Raw genomic sequence first — 23,763 nt, forward strand, 5'->3', positions numbered from 1 at the left:
GTGGTGTCTATCCTCATAATCAAACATGACAGGAGAAACTAATGCACATCATCTGTTTATTTGTGTTCACAGTTCAGCAGTAATACATCTATCAATCACACACACACACACACACACACACACACACACACACAGCGGGGGAAAAAAGTCTTGAACACACTGATGTTTTTTCCTGGGAATAATATTCCTGAAGGAGCTGCTGACATGGAGTTGAAGATTTTGGTAAAACCCCAAACATAAAACAACAAACAAACTATGAAACATGAGTTGAGTGAAATAAAACTGAACTGACAGATGGAGAAAGTGCTGAACTGCTGAAGTGTGTTTAATACTGTATATAAAAGGCTTTATGAATGACGGCAGCCTAAAGTCGTGTCTCATATGGAGAATGAAGCCTCCTGCAGTGCTCAGGTGTGAGTTTCTCTCAGTCTTCATCAGAGTGTGTAAATCTTGATGCTTCTGTGGGTCTCGTCTTTCAGATCTGAGCTGAATTCAGTATTCTCTATTGGATTGGGATCAGGTGATTGGCTGGGCCATTCTACAGCTTGATTTTCTTTCTCTGAAAGCATCTGAGAGTCTCCTCGGCTGTGTTTGGATCATCGTCTTGCTGACATAGCTTGATCTTCATCCTCCTGCTGATGTAGATGTTGGACTGAAGCAGCTGATCTTCATTGACAGAGGAAGGGCAGAGGCTTGCTGAAGAACTACTGACAGATTCAGCTGCTGTCTGGGCTTTCACTGCCCAACTACACCTTCCTTCCTTCATCTGTTCAACACTTGTTCTCCATGTGGTTTCATTTTATTACACAGAAGTTTATTTCTAAACTAATAAGATGTGTTTTCTTTGATTTCTTTTGCTTTCATTAACATCCAGTCAACAGCACCTTTAGAAATATGCCTTCTGAGAGAAATGGTGACGTGCTTAATACACACACACACACACACACACACACACACACACAGAGACAACCATACATACACAGATGAATGTCTGTCAGGTACAGGTGAGCTCCTGCCAGGTGTCCCGCAGTGGGCTGATGGTCCGCCGCTGGTGCCGTGACCCGTCCTGTGTTCCTGCTGCTCATCATCCTGTATCCACACACCCTGACCTTCAGCTGGTCTCCTGTACAGTGTTTGCTCCTGATGATCGTCTGCTCGTCTCACGGCCTCCAGAGTCTGCAGCGTGTGTTTGCGTGTTCCTCATCTTCCTCTTCCTCAGAGCTGGAGTCTTCATCGTTGTAGAAGTGCAGAGTGGCCTGAACGGGGAAACTGGCCAGAACACTGGAGCCCAGGCGGGACAGATACTCCTGCATGCGGGATCTGGGCAGAAACAGCCTGCGGACGCATGACCAGCGCTGTCAGTAACACACACACACACACACACACACACAGCTGAACACATGACAGGTGAATGATCAGACCTCACAGGATGATGGAAGACTCCTCCAGACGGCCGAGCGCTCCTCACTCCTCCAGCAAGCGTCTGGGCACAAGAACAGAGATGAAGCAAAGCTGAAATCAGCACGTCTCAGAGACATTACGGCACTCTTACAGGCACAGCGCACTCAACACTGACCATTCTGCCATCATTTACCCACTCTCGTTAAAAACCTGTCACCATTGGCTCCGTCTCCATCCACAGGTTTTCTGTGCATTTCTGTGTAATGTGCAGAGCTTGATGGAAACACCAAGATGGGCTCACACATTTAGAAAATGCGCATAAGAAAATTTGCACAAACACTTTTTATTTGCTGATAACAGCTGTAGTGAGAGAAGTGTGCGTCTGCGCTTCAGTGCTGTAGTGTTTCACAGATGCTGCTAAGTGTGTGTGTGTGTGTGTGTGTGTGTGTGTGTGTGTGTGTGTGTGTGTGTGTGTGATTGATGTTGGTCTGCAGCTCTCCGTGTTTCCAGCTCTCCATTGTGTCAGATGTGAAATGTTGTTCTGTCTCAGGCCTCCGTCAGTCCGTCATCACAGGGCTTCAGTATTCTTCTTCTTCTATTATTATTATTATTCCCTCCAGAACTGTCTTGAGCATCTGTCTGTGCTCCAGTCTCAGTCCTCCAGAAGCGTTTGGTCTTGGTGTTCTGAGGCGCAGCTCATCTATTAGAGCAGAACACCCCTCAGTGGAGAATCCCCCCAGTGCAGCAGCCTCCACTGTCCTCATTAGCCGCATTTCCACTATCGGGCCAGTGCGAGCCAGGGCTTTAATCGGGCCGGGGCGGGCCAATAGCCCGGGAGGTTGAGAAATGAGGCCGAAATCATGTCGCGTTTCCACTGTCGGGCTAAAGCTCACAGCGCGTCACGCAAACACCGCCCACAGAACGTCCCCGAATCAAACGTCACACAACCCGCCCACTTCAGCGGGAATGAGGCAGATAAAGCACACCATAGAATCATCACGAAACGAAACCATTAAAATGAAGACAACCGAAACAAACAAACGACACGTTACTGTACAGCAGTACATTATATGTCTATACGCACAGACCTGTGTATTTCCATTTATCACATTTGTTTACTCGCTGACCGACTGCATTGTGCATGGAGTGCTCTCGCCACTAACGCAGGGACCCAACACAGAGAGCGCACACATCCATAATATAAAGCCACAGAAATTCTCCGTTATAACTCGATATGGCATGTATTTTTTAACATCCTTGTGTTGATAGAAGTCGTGTTAAGTTTTCAGCACAAGAGCGAGTAGCCTAATAAAATATAGCCATATTTGTTGCGCTCGGCAGCTATTCACTAAAACTCCTCATTTAAAGTTTCATTTATAAATTTAACCACGTCATATAAAAACATAAACAGTTGTTTGAGTAGGCCTATATAGAATCCATTTTGTGTTTGGACTTTCCCCCATATGCGTTTAAAGCAGCGAGCGCTGCGCAGGACTGGGTGACAGAAAAAAAGGTATAGGAGATTCTGCTTTCACTCACCCAAATAATGCTCTGTTTGCGCGATTTGATTAATATCATCGTGTCCAAATACTTTATAAATATTTACTTATATAAATATTTACTTTATATAAATATTTTAAACCTTCTCCGGTGTTTATTGTTTTTAAAAAATATCGAAAATCTTTTTTTTTTTCAGACAGGTCTTTGCAAAATGAAAGTTAGGCTATATGTGGCTTTAAAACGGTTTGATTTATGTATTGTATAGGCTACCTACATTGTTATAGTTAGCTTTTGTTTATTTTATATTGGTTAATTTATTTAATGTGATTTTATATATTTCCGATATTTGTAATTCTTTAAATTATATTTCAATATACCTTAGGCTATTTTATCAAGATATGACAATATATTGTTTAAAGTCTACAAAAGTGGGCACGTATTTTGTTAAGTTTATGTCTTTCTGTTGTATTTATATTGTGCATTATCTCCAAAATAAATAAAGAAAAAAGCCGCTCGCGGCAGAGCTGTGAAGGAGCGCTTTACCCCGGTCTCTCACACACATACAGGCATCTAAACGCGCACAAACAAACATTTTAAACTTGACAAAAACTCTCGAAAACCTTTACTGTCTGATGTGTTTTTAATATGGTGTAAAGATTATTATGCGTTATTGAAACATAAAGGAGGACGCAGCAAAAAACGTCACTATAAAATAAAACTACTTTATTATTTTATGCAGCAGCCTTTCATTTAAAAGCGAAACATAAGGGTGATCATACGCAAAAAGACCCCAGACTATAAGGCTAGATGTTTTCTTTCCCTTATTTCTTTATTTGTTTGGCGCATGTACTCATGTGCGATCAGAAAACTGTCCGCCTCTCCTTTCACTCCGCCCCGAAGCCCCAGCTGGCCCTCTTTGGCCCAAGGTATTAGGCGGGCCGAAAAAGGCCGGCCGCTGGCCCCAAGAAAGCCCCGCTTTGGCCCGATTAGGCCCCGGAAGTGACAGTGGAAACCCCACTGGCCTTGGCTCGCCCTGGCTCGCTCGCTTTAGGCGCGATAGTGGAAACGCGGCTAGTGATATCTGTGCAGGAGCAGCAGGAGTGAGCAGGAGATGCTCTACTGTACAGCACTGCAGTTATTTGCATGTTTAATTCAACACTCCAGCTTTGCACATATATTTAATTCACTTCTTTGTATGAAAACACGGCTCCTGACTTCAACAGTGTTTGTTTTTCTACAACGCCAGTAAACGGGCTCAGGGTTATTACATGTTTCAAAACATCTTCTTTTGTGTTTAACAATAAAAGGAAACCTCTGACACCCCTTGAGGATGAGTAAACGATAACTGGTCATTTTTGGGTGAACTGCCCCTTTAAACTGAAATCCTCACACCACCAAACACCAAAGTTAAAGTTACCTTGTGTCCTCGAGCCTCTGTCGGGGAGAGACTCCACGGTCTCCATAGCACAGAACATCTATCAGAGCACAGAAAAACACCATTATTCACCCTTAAAACTTTAAATCATGAGGAGAAACTGATCTTAAACTCTTACCTGAGCGCCTGATCCGCGTCTACACACACCGGCAGCATCATCCACACTGCGCGCTCCCGACAAGCGCGCACGCTGATGAAGACGCGCGCACAATGGGCGTGTTCTGTGCGCGCCCGCCACTCTGACGTCACTTTATTAGATGATTATTAAGTTGAACATTGCATTGTCGGATCTCTTTGCCTGCTTGCACTGGATTTTGGATTGATATACTTGATGACATCGATTGCGAACAGTTTTGGCTAATCTAATCTAATCTAATAAAGCTGTAAAGTCTCAATCAAAATCATTCATAATTTTCACCCAATAAATACCAAACTAGCTAAATGTAATAACATTATTTCCCCTAATGCTCATGTTGTACTCAATATGATGAAACACTAAACCTTTTATGTCGGGAGTGTGCTTACTGTAGTGTTTTGGGTTGACTTTTCCAATTAAGTTATTAAAATAGGCTTAATAAATAAATAAAATAACGGGTAGGTATATTTGGTTGGGTAATAGGCTATGTGAAGCGTGATGACTCGGTTATGCTGATCACTATATTTATTTACCGGTGACCGTGGGTCAGCTTGCATGTGTGGACATAATCTGACGTCTTTGCCTAAAACTTTAAACATTCATATGTCTGTTATTTGAAATAAAACGGAGAGAAATAAGGAGAATAACATGATTTAAAGCACTCGTTTGGCACTGAAGCCATGATCCATGTATTAATAAGCGGAATCGTTGCATTACCGTCATTAATAAAATCAGTAATAGCAAAACTGTGCATATTATTATTACTATTAAGAGTATATGACTGCCTTCGGTCAGTAACTTAGGCAGTAATGCAAAGTAATGATAATGTGAATAAATAGCCTAACTGAAAGAAACAAGAGACCAAAATCAGCCACCAGATCCAGCGCCCCCATGTGGATTTAAAATGCCCCTTCAGTTATGGCGCCGGGCCTGCGCTGATGACTCCACTGATCTATGCTGCTTTAAAAGGCTCCAGCGTCCCTGTATCTGTGTTCACACATGGTGAAGAGGCTGCTGCCATGAGGAGGACACTGAAGCATATCGCTGCTGCTAACTGTTTAGATTAAACTGAACTGAATGATATTAAAGTGATGTGTACGCCACATCTGCATTTGAAACACAGCAGCAGCTGGAGGAGTGTAGTCCACAGCATGCTGCTGTAATGTTTACAGTACTGATCCTCCACTAGCGGGTTTCCTCCCACTGCAGCCTCGCTTTCATGTTTAAAATGGCAGCGCATCGCTTCACTGCAGCAAAACTGTAGAACGAACACCATCGCAACATGCTAACCCCAGCACGCTTCAGTCCATTCATCAGATTCATTCTCACTGAACGCACACACACACACACACACACACACACACACACACACAGAGAGAGAGACGGAACACAAGTGAATATTCAGATATGGTTTATTTATGAGCTTCTTGCGACAGAGTAATCATCTAAATCAACAAGAAAATCAGAATGAGTCGCTTGTCGTATGCGCGCTGAATCTGTTTAAACACCGTGTGTAATGTGCCGTATTATGGCTTGTGGAATAAGCTTTAAAGACGGATCTGAAGACGATATAATGTGGGTATTCCTGATTTCATATTTCCCCAACTCAACAGAGATGAAGAAAGGAAAGCCTCTGACGTGACGTGACGTGATGGCTTCGTATCAGCAGGGCACTTTAAAGGGCACTTCATCAATCGTGGAGCGCTGGAGCGATGCGCTGTCACTGTGCAGAATCAGCGGAGGACTCCAGTCTCAACCGGGCACAGATGTGCGGATCTACAGACACATCGGCCAGACTCAAGAACACACGGCCATAAGAGGGATGTCTGTGAGTCCTGGTCCTGTAAATCCCTTGAACACGATACAGCGCAATCTGAGCTCTGGCAAATGTAAGTTCAAGTCCAGAGTATACTTCATGTTCAGTGTGTGTGTGTGTGTGTGTGTGTGTGTGTGTGTGTGTGTGTGTGTGTGTGAGCACTTTTGAGCTGTGGAAAGGTCTTCATCCTGAACACAACACTCTTTTAGTCTTCAGTAGTTTGCTGTTGTTGTTCAGTGAATCAGTCGCTCAGTGATGACCCCTTGTGGACAAACTAATAAGTGCAAAAAATCAAATGGGCATGTGCAAGTGCAATATAGTTCTGAAGTGTTCTGATGAAGTGGTGTACTGAGCTCTGCACGCCTAATTAACAGCAGAAGTATACTCTGGGCTTTAGTATTGAACAGACTTGTTATGGAGCGTTCTCTTGATGCATGCATTATCTTATTTGATGCAAATGAAAACAAGGCTGCTGAACAAACCCCTTAACCTGCTGCCATTGTCCATCTGCAAATCACTGCAACAACACTGAACAGAGCAGCCGGACGCAAACCATCGAGGATTGGAAAGTGGCGATTCCACTGATCCAAGATGGAAAAACGTCTTGCAATTCTGAGTGTGCTCCTCACAGGTGAGTGGGCTTGACAAACCACCTGTAGTACACACTCTTTCCAATCTGTTTGCTTGAATGTGGAAAAACAATCGTAAACTGCTTCAGCAGGAGGTAAAGTGCTTCTCTTGTCTCACTTGTGGGTCACTTCGGATGAAAGCGTCTGTTAAAAAGTGAACGATCCCGCATTACTGTCCGCCACTGAAGCCCTGTGGACGGCTCTGGATCTTCAGCTCTGCTAGATATATTCTGCAGGAGTTCCTCAGGGGTCAGTTCTTGGACCTCTCCTCTTCCTAATTTACACCACATCACTGGGAGCCATCGTCTGATGACATAGTGTTTCTCCTGTAATCAACTGCACATAGTGTTGTCAGAAATACTGATTTCAGTACTGAATAGTAATTAAATTTTATAAACGTCCATTTCCCTCAAACACCTGAGCTCTTAAACACTGTGGATGATCATTGGAGCCAATCAGAGTTTATTTCTGCTGAGCGTGTGAACACAATTAGGGTTAGGGTTCTGTGGAAACAAGGCATAAATCAATTTCCAGAACATTTTCCTTCACGGTTCCTCACTGGTGGAATGATCTCCCCAATCCCAAACAGAAAACTGAAGCTCATCTCCTCTGTGAAGGTGTTTCCTCTCTCCTCATCTACTCTAGCCTGTATTGCTGGCTCTTCCTGGGAGCACTGCGTCTTTAAGATCAGCCGCTTGGTGCTTTTCTCGTTTGTAAGTGGCTTTGGATAAAAGCATCTGCTAAATGTAATGCTATGATGATCGCTCATCTGTGATTATCACTCCGCCGTAAACGACCATGATGTGAACACGCCAGAGGAAACGGGAAAGACTGCCCTGGCATTGCTTTATTAAACTCAATGCAGATCTGAGACTGTGAGCGCTCTAGTGAGCTGGTCAGCGAGCGTCCGTCTGTCAGCTGTATGAAGTCTTGTCAGACTCTTTCACTACTTGACTGTCTGGCGACAGCACTTCCAGACGGCTCACACAGACGGGTCGAGATATTTAAGCTGGTTTACATCTCTCTCTCTGCATCTGCTTCTCTCATTAATTATTTAAGCACAGCGGTGGTCCCTCATGTGGGTTGTGCCTCCAGGACGACGCCCCGTCTCAGCCTTGTTTTCATTGGCAATGCTCATGTGCTGATCAATGTCGAGGCAAAGGTGACGTGAGGGTTCGGCTCTTTGGTCTCGTGTGCGCGCGGTGTTTATCTCGTGGTCAAACACACACATCTGCTGCTCTGTCTGACGACACAAACACACACAGAAGCGCTCGGCTGCATCGGGCGCGCTGAAGTTCAAATCCAGTTATGACTTAAAGGAAGAGAGAAAGATCATGGCCTGATGACGGTACGGAAGGTTATTGGAGCAGACATGCACGATTACACGCGCACACACACACACACACACACACTCACACACCATCATCAGCCCCACAATCCCATGCAACGCAACCGCACCGCCTTCAGCCTCCGGTTTGCATCCAGTACGGGGATCTCCTGCATGTATGGCCGACAGTACTTTAAATATGTACATCAGAGTCGCAGGACTACAGGGATCGAGTGTTCATGCGTGGATAAATATGTCTGCTGCTCTTCCAGAAGGCAGAATATACAGACGTGGAGCGACTCGTGTCGTATCAAACAACCTTACATCTCAAACCAAACGCAGATATATATATATATATACAAAAAAATACAAATGCAAATGCCCTAGAATAGATCTATATATATGCTCATATACATATAGAGGTCTTCATCTCTGAATTACAAATCTGAAAATATCATTTCATATCTTTAAGAAAAAAACTGGTCTCTGAAACCATGCAGTGGCCCGCCAGTTCACCTGCGTCACGCCCTGGAGCCAGAAAAAGAGAAGTGCGTGTGATGGGGGCGTCCGTGACCTCGGCCCGCCTCGGGGCGCATTCCTGAGCTGACCTCTGACCTCTGAGCCCAGCCAATGGTGCGGCGGCAGTGGCGCAGAGATCAGGAGAGATTCTCCCGTCCTCCTACACTTTGGACTCGCTCTCCATGTTGGCGACGTCTCCGTTCCTCTCCGTCAGCTCCTCCGGCGGCTCCTGCGGCTCCAGCTGGCTCAGTTTGCTGGCCACCGACCAGGTGAGCGGCAGGCGGGCGCGCGCCGTCATCTCGGCCAGCTCTCGCGCGCTGCAGCTGGGCGTGTTGGTCTCGTAGATCTCGTGGAAGCTGTTGTAGTCCACCTCGTAGAAGCCGTCCTCCAGCGTCAGCACTGGCGTGAAGCGGTAACCCCACTTGATCTCGCTGGCCACGTATGAGCTGCGCGCCTGACACGTCATGCCTGAGGGAGGAAACCCAGAGCCCAAGGTGAGGAAACACGACAATGAGACAGGAAACAGAACAGAATCTGTATTCTAGCATGATGAATGACTCCTCTACAGCTCCATGAGCTCTGGCTGAGCAATAACGGCTGACCTATACTTCTGCACCCAGTGATTTTATGTATTATGTATTATTGGTTTATGTATTTCTGTGTATTTATTCCTCTGTGTTGTGTTTCTTCATGGCTGTTTTGTTTAGATCAGAAATACTTGTAATGCTAACTCAAACTGGCTCATTCAGAGCAGAACCGGCAGATGTGCAATAACTTTAATCATGAGGTGAACACAACACAACCGTCTCCATCTGGAGCTCCTTTACAGGACTCCACACTTGTAAACACTCGCTCCACCCCCATGGCTCTCAGCCCCGCCCACCCTCATCAACGCTACCGAGCTGTCCAATCACAGAGCTTGTGCTACGTGTTGTTGCGATGTGTATTTTTTGGTCAAGTCAAGGTCTATAGAAATTCAGTGAACAAAAGCAAAGTGATTCTTTTCTACAGAACCCACGATTAGCACAGTCTATAATGCATACTGTATAAATATAAATCTCTTGCTATAAATCTGCCCATAATCTGTCTTTAGAGGCACATACTGTGCAAATATTGCTGCCAGATTTTAAGAAAACACAACTTTGACTGCAAAAGTGCTGCTCTTACTCAGTTTTTCACTTGTTTCTAGTGCAAATATATAAAAATACTTAAATTAAGAAGAATTTCTAGACAAGCAAAACATATATAGTGTTGTGTTCAGAAATAATGAGGCACAATGAAGAAAGTTTCTCCCTTAAAAGAAGCAAAATAATCTGACAAAGGGGAAAGCAGAATAATCTTACGTCAAAGCAATATTATATACGCTTCTCGATTTCAGAATGGTTGAATCCAGTGGGCAAAATGAGTACTGAAGATGTCATGTATTTTGGGGGGGAAATATTCTAAAGAGGCTATTAATGGAATTGAAGCAGATTTAGGTAAAAACCCCAAAAATACAAACATAAAAAACAAAACAAGAATCTGAAAAATTGTTCTGTGTAATAACACTGAAACATATTTAATGCTGTATATAAAAGGCTTTATGAATGACGGCAGCCTAAAGTCGTGTCTCATATGGAGAATGAAGCCTCCTGCAGTGCTCAGGTGTGAGTTTCTCTCAGTCTTCATCAGAGTGTGTAAATCTTGAAGCTTCTGTGGGTCTCGTCTATCAGATCTGAGCTGTTTTCTGTATTCTCTATTGGATTGGGGTCAGGTGATTGGCTGGGCCATTCTACAGCTTGATTTTCTTTCTCTAAAAGCATCTGAGAGTCTCCTCGGCTGTGTTTGGATCATCGTCTTGCTGAAATAGCTTGATCTTCATCCTCCTGCTGATGTAGATGTTGGACTGAAGCAGCTGATCTTCATTGACAGAGGAAGGGCAGAGGCTTGCTGAAGAACTACTGACAGATTCAGCTGCTGTCTGGGCTTTCACTGCCCAACTACACCTTCCTTCCTTCATCTGTTCAACACTTTTTCCCTGCGTCATTTCAGTTTATTACACAGAACTTCATCTGTAAACACATTAGATTAATTTTATTTGCATACATATGGACTTCTGTGGTTGTTAACAACATCTGGGGAAAATTTCGAGTCAACATCCCCTTTAGAAATACGTTCTCTGAGCGAAACTGTGTTCAATACTTATTTCCCCGCTGTACTTGAACTAGGAACAAAACAAAAACTGAAAACAGAAAAGCCTTTCTGCAGTGTAAAACATGTCAGGTAGCAAGAAGCCCTGAAGCATAAACCCAGGGGAGACTCTGAGAGCGTGTCCGATGATGATCTGTGATTTGTAAACAGCCCTGAATTTGATGGTAATTTTACGAGGAAAGAACTGTAGATTTGTAGTCCTTCATGATCAGGTCTTGAGTAATCAGAGATCAGCAGAAGTCAACCCTCAACCCTGCAGCAGCGTTCACAGGAGCTCTGGATGTTTCTGAGGAGATGTTCACTGCAGCCGCTGCCATCAGGAGCTTCACACAGCACAACACAACACTTCTCCTTTACTGTCGGAGAGAAACTCTTCTTGTTTACAACAGTTTCCTGATGATCTCAGCACGCCGCGGTGAAATGACTCAGATAATGAGTGAGGAGCACGTGTGTGTGTGTGTGTGTGTGTGTGTGTGTGTGTGTGTGTGTGTGTGTGTGTGTGTGGGAGAGAACAACCAACATTCAGCATATTCGCTCATGATAGACACACAGTCTGTTCTGTACGCCTGACGTTACCCTAAAACATTTTCCCCAAAACAACATCAGACAGATTTAACATTCAGCTTACAGACATGTTCACAGCAGCTGAAACACACGGAGACACCACTGCTCTTACTCTGAGCTTCTCTTACTCATAGTCTGAATATCTACAACTCTAAAATCAAGAAGCGTTAGAGAAGCAGAATAATGTGGTGTTGTGTTCAGAAATAATGAGTCACAATTAAGTTTCTTAATGAAATAAAATGGGGATAATGGGGAATAATCCAGGTGTTGTGTTTAAATAAGATCTTCTTCTTCCCCCGTTGTCAGATCATTCTGCTCTGCTTTACTGCTCAATTCTGAAGACAACACTATATTTTACTCCCGTCTAGAAAAGGCTTCTTGATTTAGGAACGATCAGATATTTAAACTTGAATTAAGACAAGGAAGGCATGTTGGTTGCGGTGTGTGAGTGTGTGACAGAATCACAGAGCGGAGCGAGGGCTCCTGAGAGCCTGTGGGGGTCAAAGGTCGCCGTCTCCAGTCACCATCAACACACCGCAGCAGTGTCACATCTGTGTACATCTCGTGTGTGTTTCCCTCAGTGCTCTCAGAGCTCAGGAACACACACACACACACACACACACAAACAGCACGTTTATATAACGCGTGTCTCGGTCTGTCGTGTGTAATCATGGCAGGAGCTGCATCACGATGCTTCAGACGGCGCTTCATCAGCCTCCGCTGCATTACACTCAGATCAGCGCATTATCTGTACTCATGACACACACACACACACACACACACACTGGTATCGGTGGTTTACAGGGACTCTCCATAGGTATACTGCATTTTATAGAGTAAGAAACGCTTATTATTCATGGAGTCAGTTTAGTTTCTTCATGATTCAATCAGAAATCTTCTGATTATTCACCCCTTCAGCAATATTAGTGTTGGACTGTCTCCAGAACAAACCACTGTTATACAATGACTTGCCTAATTACCCTAACTTTACCCTGATTACCCTAGTGAAGCCTTTACATGTCACTGTAAGCTGAACACTAGTGTCTTGAAGAATATCTAGTCTAATATTATGTGCTGTCATCATGGAGAAGAGGAAACACATCAGTGATTAGAGATGAGTTATGAACACTATAGACATGTATAAATCTTCTCTCCATTAAACAGAAATTGGAGAAAAAAATAATCAGGGATTCTAATAAATCAGGGGTTTTATTAAATCTGACTTCACCTGTATATATATATATATATTCTCATTATTTTTGAACACATCTATAGTTGTGCGGTGGCGCAGAGTTGGACCTCTTTCTTGAGCAGACAGCAGCAGCGCGTGCAGCATGACATCACTGTGTTGCAGAGACGCTATTGGTCAACACTGAAGCAGCTTGAAGCGGAAAGCGCGAGTATGTCTGCGGTCCAGAGGTGTTATAAATGTTGATGACCACAACACTGCCAGAGCAGACTGAGAGGGATGTCCACTTGGGATTGCCTGCCGGGTATGTTACGTTGAGCTGCTGTTTGTTTTTATATTAGATTCTGTTATATTTACTGCTGCACTGAAGTCCAAAAGTGAAGAACTGCTGTTATTTAGGACTGGATTGTTGAAGCTTCCTCACAGAAGTGCTCTGTGTGTTAACAGAACTGTTGAATGGTAAAATAAGGTGAATTAAATAAACAATAAGGAACATCCCGGATCTGTTTATTCACTCTTCTTTATTCTTTATAGAAGAATTGGATAAGCTTTCGCTTCTGGCAGATACTCAAAATCTCGTCTTCAAAAAAACCTGGTCGGGACACCCCTAGTTAGTTTTAACTTCACTTTTTAACTTGTAATCCTTTATTTATTTATTTATTTTGCTTAAATATATTTAGTTTTGCTTTTAAACTAAATAATTTATTGAATCATAAAGAAACAAAATATATATATGTATTAAATATAAAATATACATATATATAAATGATTAAGTGCATTGCTTTATCGTTTATAAATGTTCAGAATAAATAACATTACTCTAATATCTGTCACGCTCCCGCCAGCAGGACCCTTAAGTTCACATCACTTTTGTACAATTAAATCCTAATTAAATCTAATCATCACAAACTATATGTTGTTGGAAAGGTCTAAGAGCTCATTTAGGCACATTTAGGCCCAATACTCTATATGATTTTCATTCCCCTTGGTGTCTGGTGTGGTCCTGGAAAATCTTCGAGGGCTATCTAAAGCTTTTCTTTAGCCCTATACCTTCTCAATAAAGAGACTGGGACGCCCTGACCCCTTCACCTGAACATGCAAAACCAGGGCTATGGGTACGGGGAAGGGAAGGGGAAAGGATTTATGCTTCTGCATTAAGCGCATGTGTAAAGCACTCGCTGTGGCTGACGCCGACACTGACACACACCTCATGAAGAATGCAAAGACATCATGTCCTCATAAACCACCATAGTAGAGTAAAACTAGGTCATACCAGTGTCATTATACAAAAAAACTGTCTTCGGGACCACCAAGACCAGCACACACACACACACACACACACACACACACACACACACACACACACACACACACACACACACACACACACACACACACAGACCAGTCGGTGAGTCGGTGAGCTAGAGCCCTGCTTGTTTCTTTGACACTGAGAACCTTCATTCATCTGTTTGCAGGTGAGCGGCTGCTGTTATCGGCCGGCAGCAGCTGTATATGAGCTGTACTGCAGAGCTGCAGGACACACGGAGCGCTGTGAATGCATGCGCTCATGTCCACGTGTGTGCGTGTGTGTGTGTTGCGATGACACATGCTCGTGCATGTTGTCTTGTCACCATGGCAACAGGTCAGCTGTGAATGCGCCAGCAGCTGTGCCCGTTCTCCAGTCATGCCCTGAGCACCCGCGACCTCACAGGCTCAATGACATGCAGGAGCGTCTCTAGAAACAACACATAACAAGCAGCCCTGAGCCAGTAATGCTGAACAACACTCTCTCTCTCTCTCTCTCTCTCTCTCTCCAGGAATGCCTCTGAAAGTTTTCCTGCACTCTGCTCCAGTTCAGGCTGCTGTCAGTATCAGATATTCTTGTTGTGATTAATTGTGGAAGCTTTTATCATGGCACTCAGATCATTCAGTCAGGTCAGTGGTGAAGTAAGGAATGTAAGACAGGAGCATCCACATGCACTCGCTGTATTGGCTGGCACTTTATTCAGTCATTCATTCATTTTCCTATCGGCTTAGTCCCTTATTTATCAGGGGTTGCCACAGTGGAATGAACCACCAACTATTCCAGCATATGTTTTTCGCAGTGGATGCCCTTTCAGCTGCAACCCAGCAATGGAAAACACCCAATTCCCCTACAGCACATGTGTTTGGAAACCGGAGCACCCGGAGGAGACCCACGCCAACACGGGGAGAACATGCAAACTCCACACAGAAACACAAACTGACCCAGCCGAGACTCAAACCAGCAACCATCTTACTGTGAGGTGACACTGATAACCACTGCGCCACCCTGGTTTGCACTTTACTTTGGTTAAATGAATAATGTTGACAGAGGGAGTCTCAGGGGGCTTTCACACTTGGCTCGATTGCCTGGTCTGAATCTAAGTTGGATTGTCCCCACTTTTCACCTTCTCGGCTGGTTTGTGTTCACACTGTGTTTTCCCTTATGACCCCAGAACACTTCCATCATCGGGCTGCTGTTGTGTGTACAGCTGCTGCAAGGTGACGACCACAACAGCTGATGCCAAAATGGAGAAGTCCATCCCATCTATAATCCTCTGAGTCTATGCTGACATCATCTTCAGCAGCTCAAACACTCTAATGGCTAATGGACAGACGGCTGCTTTTCACTCAGGCCTGCTGGACATGCTAATGAGATGGGCACTAGTGGGCGGGGCTTTCCCTCTCTGATGACACGTACAAAGGGGGAATGTTGATCACAGTGATTCTGCATCAAGTCTGATTATAATAAACACAGTTCACTCATGTTGAGCATTACTGCTGGACACACTGCTGAACCCCATATAAAGCTGCATAATAGCTCCAAATGCAAAGCAGTAATGAGCACATGCTAAACTCCTCAAATAAACACGGCTTTACTGAGTATAGTGATGTGATGTTGTGCAGGACACACACATGCGATGGCAGATCAATCACAGGCGATCACCATCATAACAGCAGTGATGATCATAACAGTAGCACTGGGCCGTGTGGTTTAGATAACGCTGTTATATAATCTCAGTGGGTTTTCCTAATGCTGCGCCGTCGCCATGGCAACCACACTCACAAACCCTCAAAATAGCATCACAGTTGCAGCGAAAGCAAACGCGCTGCGCTCTGTCTCTGTTTTTGGCTAATTGTATGTAGAAGATGGTCCGTTTGAGCGGCCCTGCCTCTGTGTTCGTGACTCAGACAGCAGGACAGGCTCACGTTAGCTTAACCATGATCACAAACGTTGGAAAACATCAGAGAAATGATGCGCGATGCGTACAGCGCAGATCAAACACTGCGGATGTTTCCCACTGACACACATGATGCTGTGTGTGTGAGCGTCTCGATCCTCCCTCAGTGTGAACAGACGGATCTCCACTGTTGTGAAAGGTGCTTGTAAAGCGATGCTCTGCTGAACGACATCACCAAACAGGCTAATGTGAACAGCAGCAAGAGGATGAAGACCTGTCCACAGCACTGCTTCTGTCTGCTGAGTTATTCTTACTGGTTCAAGTCTTTACTTCCACATCTACCTGAGCTCAAACTCCCCTCTTGCCCTGCCAACAGGAGGAGGCCCCAGGCTCGAGGATCTTCTGAGCTCAGGGCTCTCTCCCAGGACAGCATGCCGAACACGCTTTATAATCACTCATCAGCTGAGGGTGAACTCTGGAAACTCCAGTGAAGCGCTCTGAAATCTGCAGTGTCTGTTTGACAAAGCTTGAACTGAAACATGGAGTAGTGTCTGCCAGTGGACGGCAAGACCAACGTAACATAAAGAGGCGTAACTTGCACTACGTTAGAGGCAGAAGTTGAAGTTATGGAGACCCACGTGTCAAAACTATGTTGTCGCCAAAATGCCACTGTACATCAGCCATTAACATCTACACCTTCCCCATCCCTAAACACAAGCATCAGTTATTAACATACAGCCTATATACTGCTATTTACAACCACCAGGGGATAAACTATAGAATATATAAACCATACTATACTATACTATACTATACCATACTATACTATACTATACTATACTATACCATACTATACTATACTATACTATACCATACGATACTTTACTATACCATACCATACCATACCATACTATGCCATACCATACGATACTATATTATACTATACTATACTATACCATACCATACTATACCATACCATACTATACTATACCATACCATACTATATGATACTATACTATACCATACCATACTATACTATAATATACTATACCATACCATACTATACTATATGATACTATACTATACCATACCATACTATACTATACTATACCATACTATACCATACCATACGATACTATACCATACCATACAATACTATATTATACTATACTATACCATACAATACTATACTATACCATACCATACTATACTATGTTTTACTATACTATACTAAACTCTACAGTACTTTACTATACTATACAATACTCTACTCTACTATATTATACTACACTATTGCTTTACTGTACTGATCCCTACAGTGCTATACTATACTATACTATACTATAATATACTAAACTCTACAGTACTATGCTAAACCATACAATACTCTACTATACAATAAAATACAATACAAAACTATACTATACTATTCTATATTAAACTATAGTATTACTTAACTGTAATAATCTCTACACTTCTATACTGTACTATACTATGCTTTCCTATACTATACTGTACCAAACTATACAGTACTATAATATACTATACAATACTCTACTATATTATGCTATACTATTACTAATCTATACAGTACTATACTATGCTTTACTATACTATACTGTACTAATCTCTACAGTATAATACTATACTACACTAAACTACACTACACTATACTATACTATACTATACACTTATCCACTTTACTTTTCTATACTCCTGTAGCCTGAAGCTGAGAGCTGGGTCCAGCAGGCGACGTGCGGCTGACCTCTCTGTGTCCTGTACTGCACTCCTGAGGGATTCTGGGAGACTTATTTCCCAGCATTTACAGCTGTGTATTGATCCTGAGCTATATTTGAGCTGTGGGTCCTGATAGGAGCGGGCTCCTGTTTCTCTGGGTGAAGCTCAGACTGTGCTGGAGGTGAAAATACCCTCATCATCCACTCGCTGCAAACAGTATATTCAAGTTTTGCAGGTTTGAAGAGGCATGAGCTTGAGTAAATGATGACCAGACGCACATGCATGAACACTAACTGTGGCTTTAAGATCATCTGCTCTCTCCAGTGTGTGTGTGTGTGTGTGTGTGTGTGTGTGTGTGTGTGTGTGTGTGTGTGTGTGTGTGAGTGCACGCTTCTGCCACCTTCCCTCAGATTGATCCTGCACCTTTATGACAGTAATTTGTCTTTTATTGTCAGGTTTGAGGCTGTGGCTAACAGAGGTTACTGTAAATGCATTCCAGTCCAAACATAAATTCAAAACCCAATTAAACCCTGAGGAATAAATCCAGCATGTGCTGCTCGGTGTGTTTTAAAGCATGACTGCTGGGTTACGCTGGGCTCGAGCAGCATCTAGAGTCTCGTGACCGCTCTTTAAATCATCCCAGATCAGTGAATGCATGCTTGTTCAACTGAAAGATGTCATAATATCAAATTATCGGGGAAAGGAAAAGATAAATGACCTAGCTTATAGCATAGTTAAGCTATGTTTGAAGTAGATTAGCTAATAGCTTAGCTCACTACATAAGTATCTTGCCGAACACTGAATGTATCTGTATCAGTGTAGCCGTAGGCTGAGTGATATCTGTGCGTGTGGTACCTGTGGCCTCCACCATGCCCTCCAGGATCACCACGATCTCCAGCTCCTCCTTGGCCATGTGCTCTCTGGAGATCTCCCAGAAGGGGCTGTGCTGGTTGATCTCGTGGCAGATGATGAGCGGAGACACCAGGAAGAGCCGGTCGTCTCCGGTGTCGTAGCCCACGTTTATGTCCGTCTGATTGAGCGGGATGAACTCGCCCTCCTTGGTCTGTTTGGACTTGATCAGCTTGGCTCTAATGGACGCCTCCACGATGTGCGAGTTTCTGAGGTCTCCCACGCGGAACATCAGGCAGAGCCGGCCGTCCCGCATGGAGATGACGGCGTTGGTGGAGAAGACCAGCGTCTCGGCGCGCTTCTTGGGCTGCGAGATCTTGACGAACATGCAGCCCACCATGAAGGCGTTGACGATGGAGCCCAGCACCGACTGCACCAGCAGCAGCACGATGCCCTCCGGACACTTGTCGGTGATGACGCGGTGGCCGTAGCCGATGGTGGTCTCAGTCTCTATCGAGAACAGGAATGCGGACACGAAGCCGTTCAGGTTGTTGACGCAGGGAGTCCACTGGTTGTCTCCGATGTGCTCCAGATCTCCTCGAATGTAGGCGATCAGCCACCACATGAAGCCGAAGAACAGCCAGGTGACGGTGTAGACCAGCACGAAGATGAACAGGTTGAACCTCCACTTGAGGTCCACCAGCGTGGTGAAGATGTCCGTCAGGTAGCGGTAGGTCTCCCGCACGTTTCCGTGGTGCACGTTGCACTTGCCGTCTTTGCGGACGTAGCGCTGGGTCTTCTGCTTGGCGCGCTCCCGCTCCTGCAGCGGTTTGGGGATGTCGTCCCGCGCCTGCTTGGGCAGCTTGGGTTGTCGAACCGTGACGGTGCTCTCGACATCCTGCTCCATCTGGACTTCTGGAAGATTCTGAGCCTGCAGGGAGACAAATACTTGGTTATTGACACATGTGGATCTAAAGGGGTGAATTAAAATCCCCAAAACATGCTCTGCCCCCCAACAGCACAGACTGATCGGGGTATATCAGCGGTGATGATTGAGGGGTTTGTGTGGAAACCTCAGATGTAGTGCTGCTTAAAGTAGAACACATCTACCAGTGCATTTCCACAGCTCAACACAACAACTGAAGCAAATAATGACATTAGTTTTGTAAGAAGCTGTCACAAAATGTTTGGCCACAGATAACCTGGAGGAGCTGACCTACTCACTGTCGGTTCACTGCTTATTACTCCTCATATATTCATGGAAAAGCCATTGGATTAGAGCACTGTCTGTTTCACAGCACAATGACATAAGAAGTGTGAGCAAATATATGTTCATATATGTAACGTATGTAAACAAAGCATTTATAAACATTAATGTATGGTAAGCCTGGGATAAAGTAGTCTCGTGTAGCCAGAGCTCAGACTGATGATGAAGGTCTGGGTACTTTGGGAGTTTTGAATGGGAAAGCTCCGCCCACTATATTATTTGACTGACAGCTTAATCAACCAATCACGTTTAATTTTGTGCTTCATGCTTATGTGTGTGGAAATGTGTGGTGGAGGAGTCAGAAGTCTTTATGACCAAAATACCAGAATATTTGAAGCTTTTCACTGTCACTATACAACAAACTAGAATATAAGCAAACCTGCGTAACAGAGTGAACTCACAGTGATGCTCATCAGCTCTGAATTGATTCATTCATCAATCTTCCTTGATGTTGTTAGCAACACCCAACTTTCAAGAATCCAATCAGTTTCCAAAGAACAAAAGCATGCACTCTACATTGTTTTCTAATGTCAGGACTGTTTCAAGTGCATGCACGTCATGATAGTGGAAAAAAGGGACAATCTGAACTCCCATTTCAAATGAATATGTTGATGAGAACATGGTTATTAAATATAAAAGTGCACTTTTCCCTCCTGACAGCTTCTTGGTCCCTCCTGTGCCCCTATTAATAAAAGCCTGGACTCACACCTGATCACCTGCAGGCCCTCGGCCTCCTCCACAGGCCCTCTCTGAGGCGCTGGTCTATACTGCAGTGCAGAGCTCATGGGGCTTCCTGAGAGGTCAGGAGAAGAGCAGCAGCGGAGATGGGAAGCTGTGTATGACGCCTGTGCAGTGTTTGTGTGTTCACTGACTTGATTCTATCGCTAACCGTCAACCGCTCCGTCATCTTCAGTGAACAGCGCTCAACTCTGACCTCATCCAGCTCAACACGCGTGCTCGAAATATACAGAGTGATGAATATCTGCCGCAGCACATGTCTGTGGTGTACTGGACCCAGCAGCACATAGTGTCAGAGACTGAGGGACAGACTGCAGACTCCATCACCGGCAGCAGCAGACACAGAGAGACAGGTAACACACACGCACGCACACACACACACACACACACAAACACACACACAGCTATCTTTATGGGCTGTATGCTGTCTGTACCTTACAGCCTGTATATTCTCCCCTAAACTCATCTCTCACTGTACACACTCTGCAGTTTATTAGTTTACTGGTATTACTATACTTCATTTAGGCACCACAACATGCGAGATACACACTATAAACACACACAAGACTGCCTGATCATGGGAAGGAGAAACTCTGATGCTTTTAGTAAAACACAGATCCTTGCTTCTGTTCCTTTAAGACACCATTACACACAACAGAGATGATGACACACACCTACAAATGAGTAGAATACTGGACTGAATAAACAGAACAGAAGAGTCCAGAACTGAACTGAACTCTATAGAATATAACTGAAGTGAATAACAGGAGAGAATAGAGCAGGTGGGCTGTGATCATCTGTCAGCTCCGGCAACTCATCATGCTGCTGATTTCCATCTGTTCCACATTAAACCCAACACAAATGAAGAGAAGAGAAAATCAAATAACAGAAAACAACAGAGGAGACAGGCAGGTACAGCCAGGTGTGTGTGTGTGTGTGTGTGTGTGTGTGTGTGTGTGTGTGTGTGTGTGTGTGTAAATACACTTCAGTAAAGTCTCTGTGTTGGAGTGAGAGTCATGTTTGCCAGACGCCAGCGCTGATGAGCAGAACAGAAGAGCAGCTCAGCCTGAAGATCCACAGCAGACTCTGATCTCCACTGACAGCACCATTAGGAGGAACACACACACTGTCAATCACAGGACACGCCTGCAGCTCTCACACACACACCTCATCACTGACAGACACACACACACACTTACAAACATATTGACAAGACACATCAGGGCTGATTGTTAAAGGAGCTGCAGTGGGTTAATAAGTTATAGAGCTCATGCAGGGCTGAGTGAATGACGGCAGAATGAAATGTTTGAGTGAACTGACCCTTTAATATCTGCAATGAGACGCATATCTCTCTGCTCAGCTTGAGTTCATCAATAAAACTTTTTAAATGGATCATAAAATATAGACTGAAATATACAGATGATGCTGAACACGACACCAGTGTAAACCTGTAGATTTATAAAACTGCTTCTTTAATAAAGACGTTTCAGATCTGATGACTACAGTGACTACATCACACAGTTATCATCAGAGGAAGATCCAGATCACTTGAGGAGTATAAGCCGGTGAGACTCCCAGTGTGTGTGTGTGTGTGTGTGTGTGTCATGTTCATCTCCTGTCTCTCTGTCTGTCAGAAGCAGACGTGCGACGGCTCTGAACGCACCTGCAGCTGTTCAGGATGAAAGAGTGTCAGACGTACAGGTGTGTCAGAACACAGCCATCACAAGAGTACAGCACCTGATAAAACCAGCCCGTCTGTGCGTCTGTCTGTCTCTCATCACAGTCAGCCATCCTTCACCCACAGCCAGAGAAAACACACACACACACACACACACACACACACACACACACACACACACACACAATCGCACTCGTTTAAGGCTCATTCAGATCTGCTCATATTTATTCAGAGAGTAAAGCACAGGCTTTGTGTCAGTGAACGGACAAACACACAACACACAAACAACACTGAACAAAACCCGAGACTCGCATTCATCAGGCCACTCAGCAGACAAAGACTGACGCAGAGAGACAACACACACACACACACACACACACACACATTACCATCGACTGACAGACAGACGTACAGACAGACAGACAGGCGTGGAGCAGCTGTGGTTCTGACAGCAGTGTGGGCCCTGGAGACGCACTGAAGTGTGAGCGGCGTTCCTCATGAGAGCTGGAAAGGATCAACATGCGTTTGCACATATTGATTGAGTCCAAAAGTAGCTTCAGAGAAAATCACCCACTGTATTGTACACTCCCTCTGTCAAAGATTAACACACGACCACACACACACACACACACACACACATCAACTGTGACACGCAGGACACACACTCAGAGCATCTGGAGGATCTTCAGGTCAGAAAGAGACACAAGTGTGTGTGTGTGTGTGTGTGTGTGTGTGTGTGTGTGTGTGTGTGTGTGTGTGTGTGTGTACGTGTGCTGTACACTGAATATAACAGCTGTTCTACCTGTTAAACACTATCAGCATGCAATCCAGATATTAAAGCGGAGCGTTACTCTGTCAGATCAGTCCGTTTCCTCCTTAAATCTTCCTGACAGTCCGTCTCAGTGTGTTTGGGTGTAAAGGCTCATCTGAAGCGCTCTCAGTGACAGCATCACTCATACATCATTAATTATAGACTACAATCAACTTCAGATTGATGGTGATGTTAGGGCTGGGCAGGTGAGCTCCTGACTCTCTGTGCTCATTAATAACCCCAGGGCACTTCTGGTAAAGAGTAGGGGGGTAACCCCGGTGTCCTGGCCAAACTCCTCCATCAGCCTCTCAATCATCCCCATCCACTGATCTGGGCTGGGGTTGGGTCTAACTCAGGTCTCCGTGAGCAGCTCACACTGTACCAATATCACTGCTGCCTTTCATTTTTGAGTTGAATCAAATGAACTTTTAATTTCCCAGTACTGGGTTGCAGCTGGAAGGGCATCCAGGGTGTGAACCATATGCTGGAATAGTTGGCGGTTCATTCCACTGTGGCGACCCCTGATAGGCACTAAGCTGAAGGAAAATGAATGAATGAACTTTGTATAACTTTTAAAATTAGTTTAGCTGATTAACTTAGTAAAATAAGTGAAAGAAACAAAAATATTAGTTGTCTTGCCTTGACAATAAATGTTTTACAGTGCCAACAAGCTGTACAGAAACAGGACAGTGTGAATGCAGATGTCCATCAGAAGTCTGAGTCTGAGTTTTTAATCATGTGTGGTGTTTTATAGTCTAAATGTTTGCACCTTAA

General features: G+C 44.4%; 2 protein-coding genes across 3 annotated transcripts in view; both read right to left on the reverse strand.

The window, feature by feature from the left end:
• Positions 1-42: 42 nt before the first annotated feature.
• Positions 43-4,509, reverse strand: ripply3 (ripply transcriptional repressor 3). Its single transcript, NM_001039110.3, has 4 exons — positions 4,455-4,509; positions 4,319-4,376; positions 1,422-1,483; positions 43-1,335 (listed from the first exon to the last, which is right to left on the reverse strand). Exons 1-4 carry the CDS (start codon positions 4,490-4,492, stop codon positions 1,161-1,163), a joined length of 333 nt encoding a protein of 110 aa, NP_001034199.3. The 5' UTR covers positions 4,493-4,509; the 3' UTR covers positions 43-1,160.
• Positions 4,510-5,866: 1,357 nt separating this feature from the next.
• kcnj6 (potassium inwardly rectifying channel subfamily J member 6) overlaps positions 5,867-23,763 on the reverse strand; it is a 32,284-nt gene continuing 14,387 nt past the window's right edge. For both annotated transcript variants that reach the window (XM_087269905.1, XM_087269906.1), the window contains exons 2-3: positions 18,502-19,426; positions 5,867-9,231 (exon numbers count right to left, since the gene is read on the reverse strand). In XM_087269905.1, the coding sequence (XP_087126031.1) occupies positions 8,924-9,231; positions 18,502-19,426 (1,233 nt within the window). In that variant the 3' untranslated portion in view covers positions 5,867-8,923. The remainder of the gene's footprint in view (positions 9,232-18,501; positions 19,427-23,763) is intronic.

Source organism: Danio rerio, chromosome 10, assembly GCF_052040795.2.
Source record: "Danio rerio strain M-AB ecotype USA chromosome 10, GRCz13ab, whole genome shotgun sequence".
Classification (NCBI taxonomy): domain Eukaryota; kingdom Metazoa; phylum Chordata; class Actinopteri; order Cypriniformes; family Danionidae; genus Danio; species Danio rerio.

Coding starts and splice junctions, on each gene's coding strand:
- ripply3 (NM_001039110.3), bottom strand. CDS start 4,492: ATGCTGCCGGTGTGTGTAGACGCGGATCAGGCGCTCAG. Junction 4,377..4,454: donor GACGCGGATCAGGCGCTCAG/GTAAGAGTTTAA, acceptor GTGCTCTGATAG/ATGTTCTGTGCTATGGAGAC. Junction 1,484..4,318: donor CAGAGGCTCGAGGACACAAG/GTAACTTTAACT, acceptor TCTTGTGCCCAG/ACGCTTGCTGGAGGAGTGAG.